Genomic DNA, 10403 nt, shown 5'->3' on the forward strand with positions numbered 1-10403 from the left:
AAATACCCATGGATTCTTCCCTCCTTTCCCCAGCGCCGCCCGAGAGTCACCACCCGCCCTTGTACCACCAACCTCCAATCCGAAGAGCGTCTGCTCGTATGAGCTCCGAGATGGCAGCTGACAGCGGGGACCAGGAGAACCTGCCGCCTAGTACAACGCCTCCGGCTGCGGTTGCTGCTGTCGTCCGCCCTCATCATTTTGGTGTCAAGAAAGGCAAGATGAAGCGGCTCGGCAGGGCGCGGAGGCGGGCGCCGCTCAAGGACATCACCAACCGCTTCGCCGTGGAAACTGCAGCTTCCGAGTTGCAAGCTCTGCAGCAGCCGGAGGAGGGGTTGGACGGGAACACGGCGAAGGAGGAGCCGGCGGTGCAGAAGAACGCGCTTGCCAGTGCTGCGTCTGTTAAGGCAAGGAGGAACTCGCTCCGGAAGGAGTTTAGATAGAGTTCAGTTCATTGTACAGCGGGAATGGGTAATTGGACGGAATTCATTATTTGTACTATTCTGATTTCATCCTCCAAGCCATCGTTCATTTGGTTGGATCTTGTTCGCTGGTTTCTCCTTTCCTCTATTGTTGACTAGCAAAAGGCTCGTGCGTTGCAATCGATTATTTTTTCCTAATTTTTAATAAAGATGACCATATTTTATTGTATTACTGAGATACACTATCACTCTTAATTTCATGAAATCATGAACAATTTAAAAATCATAACATTTTCTAAAAATCATGAACATATTTAAAATCATGAATATTTTTTATCACTTATAAGTGATATATAACAATGGGTTAAGGTGACAATTAAGCGACAATTTTGCGAGATGGCCTTTGTGAAAAAAATTAACATGTTAAATTTGAAATTGAGGTTTGAAAGATATGAATATTTTAAAAAATACTTTAATCTGTAAAATATTTGAGGTTTGAGAAATGGCTAGAAAAAATGGAAGTACCTTGGGTCAAACCTAGGTCTCCCGGACCGGATTGATACGGACAGGCTGGCTAGAGAAATATATCAAAATTCATAATATTAAATTATTATGCTTAGATTCGTCATAAATTTATTTTCCATTCATTTTTATTTAATATTGTGGATGTTGATATTTTTTGCTCTGAATTTGGACAGAGTTATAGAAATTTGACTTTTCAAAAAAAGTACCCCTTATATTTTAGAACTGACGAAATGTTTATTTTTTCAAGAAAACGTAAGAGATTTTGCGTTTCATTACATTGAAAAGAGAAAAGAGAGGGGGTTGTTTGGTCGAAGGTTTCTCCCATTATTATAAATAAAAATAAAACATACTATCATCTCTTTCGTGACGTGAAAGAGATGATAGTATGTTTTATTTTTATTTATAATACGTTTATTTGGTGGGTCTTTCATGGTGTGATTTTGTCTCATCCGCTCTCAACTTATATTTATGTGGAATTTTCAATGGTTTCATATACTATATTGATGCCCCGACCCCCTCCCCCCTCTCTCCTCTCGTGTAGCCCCGCGGGCGACCGAGAGGGCGAACCCTAGATGTCGGCTTCCTCCCCCTTCCTCCGGTCCCCTTCCCTGCCGATGTGGGCACATGCCGCCGGGTGGCGGCGGGCTTCCTGTATCCTCCGCTCGGATCTTGGGCTGGTGCGGGACGCCCTGGTAGCGCGAGGGCGTCGTGCTCGCGTGGGTCCGGCGGTGCGGCAACTGGCGTGTGCGGCGGCAGAGGCATGGGTGCGGGCTCGCGGTGCGGTGGTTGCGCGCAGGTGTGGCGTGCTCGGGGCTGGATGCAGCGGAGGCTGGATCTGGCCCGGTGGGCGGCACAGGCCGCGGGATTGGCATGGGCTGCTTGGCGGGCGGCGGTCCGGCGCCTTGGTGGCAGGGGCCGATGGTAGGTGCGGTGGTGGTGCTGCCCTTGGCGGCGAGGCAGTCTGTTGATCGGCGACCCGACAGGGCGGGCCGGTTCGGTCTTCGGCAGGTCATCTCCGGCTGGTCTGGTGCCATACGGGTGATGGGGGCGGCCGCTCCTATGTTGCGTCTGCTGCAGCGCGGTGGCGGGGGCTTAACGGGCCCGATCTAGGCCCGACTGGTTTTGGTATAGAGGTTTTGGTATATTGACTGCATCTATTGACAAGATGACATGCATTTGCATACTTTTGGTATAGAGGTAAACCACATAACTTGCATCCGGTAGTAATAAAATATCTCACATATCATTATGTCCATTCAAGGAATGTTTCTCAATGACTGACAAGTGCCCCTTCAATTCAGCTCTAAGAGAACCCATTAAGACAATTTTGCCAATAGATGCATAAATATTCAAATTACATGGTTTGCTCTGAGGTAGTAGTTCTGAGATGGACAAGAAGTCTGCCGAATCATTTTTTATTCTTTCTTTCCAATTCTTCGACATCACCTGTAGTCAATATAGGAGTTTTATCCGTTACATAGTATAGATTTTTAAAAGAAAATGTTAATGTTACAACTTATCCAAGAAGACAAGTTAAATAATTATGATCTACTTATATCAACAGAGAACTTATGGAGTGAAAAACATGAAAGCCTTGATTGTGTCGTTCGTCTATTAACATCAATGTAACATCAATGTAACATGGGCAAGGGGTCCAGCATGCCCCTGCGCTTGCGTCCGATCTGCTACCGCGTGTGTCGGTGGAGGTTGTCCCCTCCCACGCGGTTGTGGTACTATCGGCCGCTATCTACGGTGGTTGTTGGCATGGTGGAGCTAAGGATTGGTCCCGGGCGATGGGTGCGAGGGGTCGGGAGAAATCTCTATCGAATTTGACCGACACCGATGCGGTGACGCCTGCGGGCGCCCCCTCCCTTCCTGAAGGGCGTCAGATGTACCTCTTCCCGACTAACCTCCGTGTGGCGGGAGAAATCCTAGGACTTGTCCGGGCAGCAGCGTCGTTGTCGTCGGAGTCCTTGAAGGTGTTGCTTGGCACATGGCAATCCGATGGCACTGACGTGTGGTGGAACTATTCGGTGGGCGCAATAGTTGTGGGACACTACAACTTCCGTTGATCCCGCGTTGCTCGCATTTTTTTTCTTATTTTTCTTTTCTCTTTCTTTTGGGCATGATTATGCTGCCGGCCCCAGCACGTATCGTCGGTTGTATCGGTTGGTTGTTTTGTATACAAAGCGGGGAAACCCTTTTTTTGGTATACTATATTGATGCTACATTATCACATGGTAACACTTTTTTTTCTAGATGGTGGGAGGATGCACGGGATTGATATATTTGTACAGCCGATTGCTGCTGATTGATTTGTAAATTCATTGGGCTAGTCAAAATCGTAAAACAAATTTAAAATTGAATATCTCAAGTTAATGAAAGAATTTCAAAAATAGAAAATATAATGAATTAAAAGAAATAAATGAGAGTGCTTATTGAGAAATTGTTGACCCGGTCAAAGTCAAGTGACCCAATTTTAAATTGATGTCTTTAATTAATTGCGAAGGCTTAAAAAATAGAAAGCATATTGGATAGTATAAAAGAATTGGATGAGAAAGATTTAAGAAATTGTTAACGTGATCAAAATAGGGTGATGCAATTTTAATTGGAGACCCCCGTTGAATATGGGCTCTTTAAAAGTAAGGAGCAGAGTGTTACAGAGGATTTGTCATAAATGTGCTAGGTCTTTGCTTCTGCTAAGTTGATCCTGCTAAAACTGAAGATTAGTGGTCTAATATTTCTGTCGTCCTAACCATGTCGCTGTACAAACCATGGGAACACCAAAGCACCTCTAGTGTACTCAGCAATCACCTGTGAAAAACAGACCTTCAATTCCTTTTGCAGAGGCACATAATAACCATTAGTTTGGTTTGAGATAGGTGGTAAAAGAAGAATTCCCATCTCATGGTATTGGCATTATCAACGAAATCAGTTCAAATCGTCCATCCTCAACATTTCTCCCGGGGTTGACTGAAATCTGGAAGCAGAATGGACTGTTCTTGCCTTGGTTCAGTAGACATTTCATAACAATGAGCCAGATAAGATGAAAATCAAGCTTATGTTTGGTTCTTTTCCTTTTAGCAATGCCTGTCTTGCCACTGCCATCTAGCATTCCACAAGTGCTTGACTGGCCAGAGTCACAAGTATCTACCAGCATGCAATGGCGGCTCTTGTAGCATTCAGACACATCATCTGCGTTGATATTTGAAAACAGAATCTCGGCAACTTTATTCTTCACAAGAACAGGAACTTGTCTAGTTTGGTCTTGCACATAGATCTGCGGATCGTGAAGATATGGTTTTACTAATCTATTTCCAACAAAGAAACTATTTGAGGTTGGCTGCTGGATCTCTTACCATGAATGGTTTATATATCTGTCCAACAACATGGAGATACTTTGGATTATCAAGGCAATCGATTGGATAAGTACTGTCTCCATGAAGATTCCTGAATAGAGAGTTCTATAAATCTTGACAAGCAGAGCAATATAGATTAACTGATGAAATGTTGATAAGATGACATGCGTTTGCATACTTTTGGTATAGAGGTAAACCACATAACTTGCATCCAGTAGTAATAAAATCTCTGACGATATCATTATGTCCATTCAAGGAATGTTTCTTAATAACTGACAAGTGCCCCTTCAATTCAGGTCTAAGAGAACCCATTAAGACAATTTTGCCAATGGATGCATAAATATTCAAATTACATGGTTTGCTCTGAGGTAGTAGTTCTGAGATGGACAAGAAGTCTGCTGAATCATTTTTTATTCTTTCTTTCCAATTCTTCGACATCACCTGCAGTCAATATAAGAGTTTTATCCGTTACATAGTATAGAATTTTAAAAGAAAATGTTAATGTTACAACTTATCCAAGAAGACAAGTTAAATAATTATGATCTACTTCTATCAACAGAGAACTTATGGAGTGAGAAACATGAAAGCCTTGATTGTGTCGTTCGTCTATTAACATCAATGTAACATGTGAAATTGTGATATAAGATGGAAGTGAAGACAGAGGAATGACATCCAAAGGATTTTGATTACCATCTTATTAACAAGCTCATTTTAATGAAAATCCATTGTCTGAACCTTTAAACGGAATGTAAGGGAAAAAAGAAAGAATTAAATATGTAGATTGCTACCTATCCCAATCAAACTAAAATCACAATGCCTTGGCAAATTTGTACCTGCTGATGATTTTCTGCACGAGTACTTTTGGTGTGTACGATCCACTCTGACACTCTTCTTAATTTTGATCTTGTACCATTCTCCATAGTAAAGATGGTAAAGATGACTCATGTTAAGATTATAAACAACACTTTCCTTGGCCCCTCAGGTACTCTCGAAGTTTTAGCCTAATATCAATTGAGCATTGTTCAATAGAAGTACTGTTGAATATGCTAAGAACTTATATTTTACCTAAGTGAAGTGCTACTGCAAACTATGCATCAAAGCATAGTCATCCTACAGATTTTCTACATCAAAAAATTTATGTCTTCTTTGAGGTACTCCCTCAGTCCCACGATATAAGATGTAAGTACATCATATATAATAACAGAGCGAGTAGTTATTTACCCGTAAATTTTTCTTGAGATTACCGCCCCTTTTAGCACCACCATCTAATAATCACACCCTAATTTCGCTTTCTTCTTTGACCCCTCTAAATACTATTTCCTGTCCTGGATATAGAATGTTTTGCTTTCACCATTGTCTGTAAGCCCGAGTTCTACTACTTTGTAATATGCGACTATGATTGACTGTGCAGTCAAATTTGATGCGCTTTTGTATCTACATATTTCAAACAAATAACTGTCAGAATCATGTGTAACAGAAAGGCGAAAAAATAACTGGACAAATTTACAAAAAAAATACAAGATATCACCCGACTTACTAAAGCAAAATCTTCTTGGGCTTAATACATCCAGAACCTTTTTGTGAACGGTAATTTTTCATGCCCAGCTGCCCAACTCCATCATCACAATGATTAATTGTTAATCAAACAACCTGCACGTATGAGTCACAAACAACCTGAAAGGATAATTTGTCAAGCGTTTTACATCGATAAAATAATAAAGGCAACACAACACATATGGAAATGACCCCCATACACACACTCTGATCTGTGCACACAATTCTTATGTACATATAAGAGGAATGACATGGGGATAGATTGTCAGTTGTTGTCAGAAACTACCTGAACCAAGCTTACAAATACCGTGTATTAAATAGATAGAAGCGGCGCAGCCTGAACCAAGCTTACAAATATCATTCTTCAGTCCTTCTCATCCATTGCTGCTGTTTTTGGAGGAACAATCTGCATTTAGTGGAAGCCCTTACATGCTTGCCCTGAGTTCACTTTGTTTTTTAGATGAGGTAAATGTTTCAGGTGTCTTGGCTATAGTATCTTTGGAGGAAGTTAGCAGTTGTGGTCTTCGGCTGATGCAGCTCCAGCTTGTGTGTTCTCTTAAACTTTCTGATAGTGCTGGCTCCTACATTAGCTTACATTTAAACAGTCTCCGTATGCTGGTCCTCTTTTAGTTTTTCTGGATCTGTAGATCATCGGACTGATCTTTTGATCAACCTCCTTCTTGTATCCTCTCTTCAGCTCTTAGGTAGTGGTCATGCTTTCCTCTCTACTCTCCTCTTCGGGCCTCTGTTATATCTGTTGTACTTTGCTTAGGAGCTGCATGAAATTGGAACCTTTGGGTGCCCTGCCTTGTTAAAAAAAAGATGAATGCAATGCAACAAACACATAGGTTAATATTAATATATCCTGCAAGAGATGTGTAATATACATGTCCAGGACTTGAAATTTATGGGTAGAAGTAACCAAATATAATCGGTCCAACGATGACCATCATGTATGTCTTTTATGGGCAAATGGCCCCATGATAAATGTATTGGAAGGAGAATGAAAAACCGTAGCTCGAATATGTACCAAAGTGATATATTCTTCTCTGGCTTCTCAACTACAACGCTTTTGTCCACATAAAATTAAATGCAGATACATCAGCAACAAAATTTGAATGAATTTCATATTGGTCAAAATCAATTCACATCTCACCTAACACAAAAGCATGCCTTGAGATCCTGAACCATTCTTCCGGACTGAAGTATAAACTACTGAAATGGAGCGCCCACCAGCCATCAAGATGCAACCGCTTGGTCCTTTGCTCGCATGAAACGAATAGTAGGACGGAATGGGCTGTTGGTCTGCAGTTGAGATGCAAATAATCATGGTTTATATTCAGCAGACCAAACAGGATAATAAACTGAATTTTCAGCTCGAGAACACAAACGCGAGCAGCAATCTCGAAGGCACAAATTTGCCAATAACAAAACCAGAAGTTGGTCTCTAGCAAATGAAATTAGCACAACTCGTAATCCCCACATTAGAGCTGCAATGAGAATGAATGACACAAGAATCCATGGGCGTCCCGGGATCGGGTTGGGTCGGAGCAGCGTCCCGAGAGAGAAGGCGCAGAAGGTGCCCACCCCCTCAATCTATCTCTCCAGGCGCGGTCTATCTAAACGAGATTTGGCCGTGGCGGATCTGGCTACCACCCCGCTGAGTTGCTAGACTCGATCCGGGGCCTCCCTGCTTTAAGGAAAAAAGGTGAGTGGACAACAGCGTTGGCGGGGGAGAGGGCGGTGCTATGGGTGGGGAAGACGGCGGCAGCTCCTCTTAGACCTTGGCGGCGGCGGCTCCACTCGGACCTCGGCAGCGGCGAAGGGCGAAAAAAGGTGAGTGGACTACAGCGTTGGCGGGGGAGAGGGCGGTGCTCTGGGTGGGGAAGACGGCGGCAGCTCCTCTCAGACCTCGGCGGCGGCGGCTCCTCTCGGACCTCGGCAGTGGCGAAGGGCTCTGGCGGCTGGGGCGTCCTAACCATCGATGTAGAAACAGATCGTCCTAGGTTTCCACGACAACGACGGTGGCAGTTGTGGGTTCCTGGTTAGGCAGGTGCGTGATGGCGGCGACTGCGAGGTCGTGGCGGGGGAGAGGTAAGCCGTCTGCGTGCGTGAGGAAGGGGATGCGGGGTGGAGAAGAGGGATGTCTGGAGAAGAGAGGGGGAGAGATCTAACTTGTGTGAGGACGTGGGAGGAAGTATCGATGGGCTGGAAGGTGGTCGAACCATGAGCGAGGTTGAACCATCAGGACGTTCGATCCTGCTTTAATAGTAGAGATACGAAATGAGGTTCTGAGTAAGGAGGAACATGAATTCAAATTGATATCTCACTGATAGAAGTATGGGACGGCGAGTCTTAATCTGGAAGTGTCCAATGGCTCATTCAGGCCTTGTTTGACACAGGAGGATTCAGGTTTCAGGAGGAAAACCACTCGGAGGGTCAGAAACCCAACAAAACCATGGGCGCCCATTTGGTAGGAGAGTTTTGCTTAGCCGAATCCCCTCCGTTCCCATTCAATCCCTTTCTATCCATGTGTTTCACGACCCTCCTTGAGGCCTTGTTTGATAGGAAGGGGTTGGGGAGGATTGTCGAGGGGGATTTTAGAGGATTGGGTCAATTCCTTTCGTCCACCCAATCCTCTCAAATCCCCTCAATTGCCAAATCTCTAGGCCATGATACAAGGTTTTTGAGCCGCGTGGTTAGGAAGAAATTGAGGGGGGTTAGAGAGGATTTAAGGGGTTTGCTTATCGCAAAACCTGTCCATCAAATGGACATGCACGGAATCGCTGGGTTTCTGATCCCCTCAAGGATAATCCCCTACAAACTTTTTCAAACCCTGCGCACCAAACAAGGCCTGACGGACTGATGGAAGTAAAGCCCCGAGGATTTGAGAGGATTGGATGGAAGGAAGGATTCACCAAATCCCCTCCTCCCCAATCCACTTCTACCAAACAAATCCTGAGGCTTCGTTTGGTTAAGAGGGATTGGGGAGGTTTTGGAAGGGAGGGATTTCAGGGGATTGGGTGAATCCCTTCCTTCCACCCAATCCTCTCAAATCTCCTCAAATCCTCTCAAATCCTCTCACATCCTTTCTATTTGATACACAGGGATTCATACAAAAAGATTCATAACAGTAGTATAGTATAATTAAAAATATAATTTTTACAACTTCAACTTCGTACATATGAGTATACTATTATTCAAGAGAAGATGCTACACAAATCACCATATAGAATTGGATTCCAAAACCAAACGATTCACAAAACGTGAGAAATAGTGAACTAAAATATAAAGGCATGAACACAAAACCAGGTCCACAATAATAATAAGATAATATATCTGACCAAAATTCATCACGGGTATAATATAAATCTCCAAAACATCCGATATTGTCTGGGAGATAACCACCAGGTACACAATAATAATAAGATAATTTAAAAATAGAAGTAGTCTCCAAGCAAAAAGGAAATGTTTGGCATTTCACTAGTTTCACGTTTCACTAGGGGTGAGTTGGAGTTTCTGCGCGGTTTCAAGGGGAATTACCAAGCTAAGTCATCACCGAAAGTTATCTTCTTCCCTACCAAAGAAACAACAAACAAATGTCAAAACCAGACGCATCATTATAGAAGATACAAATGTGTACAAACTCCTACACCAAAGGCTCCAAACATTCTCGTACACGCAATAGAGAATTAGCTATCAGCACTGACACACAGAACAAATAAGAACTAAGAAACAAGGGGGGAATCATCACCTAAGAAACAAGATTTCTAAAAATTGAATACTCCTTAGATATCTAAGGATGGTATTGCCATCCTGCAAATACTGGATAAAACGTGTGCTGTATGTTCTGATTGAAGGCTATTGGCAAGTGGCAAGAGTATAAGGACAATATTGAAGTTTACTATAAAAGGACGAGAAGAATTCTAGTTGGTAAGATCAAACATATTTCATAAGATTGCTTAACATTGGACTATCACTCCTTAGATATATAATGATATCACCACCATACGGATACACTGAAAGGCAAGTTGGCAGAAGAGTAAAAAGGCCCCTCCCGTACTGGCAATGGAGAGAATCAGCTATCAGCGCTGACATACAGAACAAACAAGAACAGAGAAAGAGGTGGGAATCATCAGCTGACTGCCACAAAATCTCAGCATTCACATGTTCTCTGTTGACGAATTCACCTAATGGCAATGCGTGAGCAGTAGCCGCAAGATAACTTGCTGCCTCCAAGCAGTTGCAACTCATAAGGAGAAACTATTTACAAAGAGTGGCCATGCCTGGTTAACTATCTACTATTCACAGTTTGGTGTCAAAGAGACAACCAGACCAAAAAAAAACAACAGGCAGAATAAGTAGAAAGCTGGAAATACTATGAAATCATGACATTTTGCATACAAGTTTTAAGCTATAAAAGGTTGGACCATTCTTCTTTTTAGGGGGTTGGGACCGGCTCTGAATAACAGTAAGCATAAGAGTAAGTATGCACATGTAGGAAATGAATAACAAGAGGTGCTCAATGTCGACAAATAATCTTACC

At 42.9% G+C, this 10403-nt stretch overlaps 1 protein-coding gene across 1 annotated transcript; it reads right to left on the bottom strand.

Moving 5' to 3' along the window:
- Positions 1-3849: 3849 nt before the first annotated feature.
- On the bottom strand, positions 3850-5207 carry LOC123429964. Its single transcript, XM_045113928.1, has 4 exons — positions 5137-5207; positions 4482-4744; positions 4304-4394; positions 3850-4224 (listed from the first exon to the last, which is right to left on the bottom strand). The coding sequence occupies exons 2-4, from the start codon at positions 4739-4741 to the stop codon at positions 3850-3852; spliced, it is 726 nt and encodes a 241-aa protein (XP_044969863.1). The 5' UTR covers positions 4742-4744; positions 5137-5207.
- Between the last annotated feature and the right edge of the window lie 5196 nt (positions 5208-10403).

Source organism: Hordeum vulgare, chromosome 2H (assembly GCF_904849725.1).
Source record: "Hordeum vulgare subsp. vulgare chromosome 2H, MorexV3_pseudomolecules_assembly, whole genome shotgun sequence".
NCBI lineage: Eukaryota > Viridiplantae > Streptophyta > Magnoliopsida > Poales > Poaceae > Hordeum > Hordeum vulgare.

What these genes read in the sequence shown, in the direction of transcription:
- LOC123429964 (XM_045113928.1), bottom strand. Translation starts at nt 4,741, where the DNA reads ATGTCGAAGAATTGGAAAGAAAGAATAAAAAATGATTCAGCAGACTTC. An exon ending in GGTTTACCTCTATACCAAAA is followed by an intron (nt 4,395 to 4,481) that starts GTATGCAAACGC and finishes CTCTCTATTCAG; the next exon opens with GAATCTTCATGGAGACAGTA. An exon ending in AGATATATAAACCATTCATG is followed by an intron (nt 4,225 to 4,303) that starts GTAAGAGATCCA and finishes CACGATCCGCAG; the next exon opens with ATCTATGTGCAAGACCAAAC.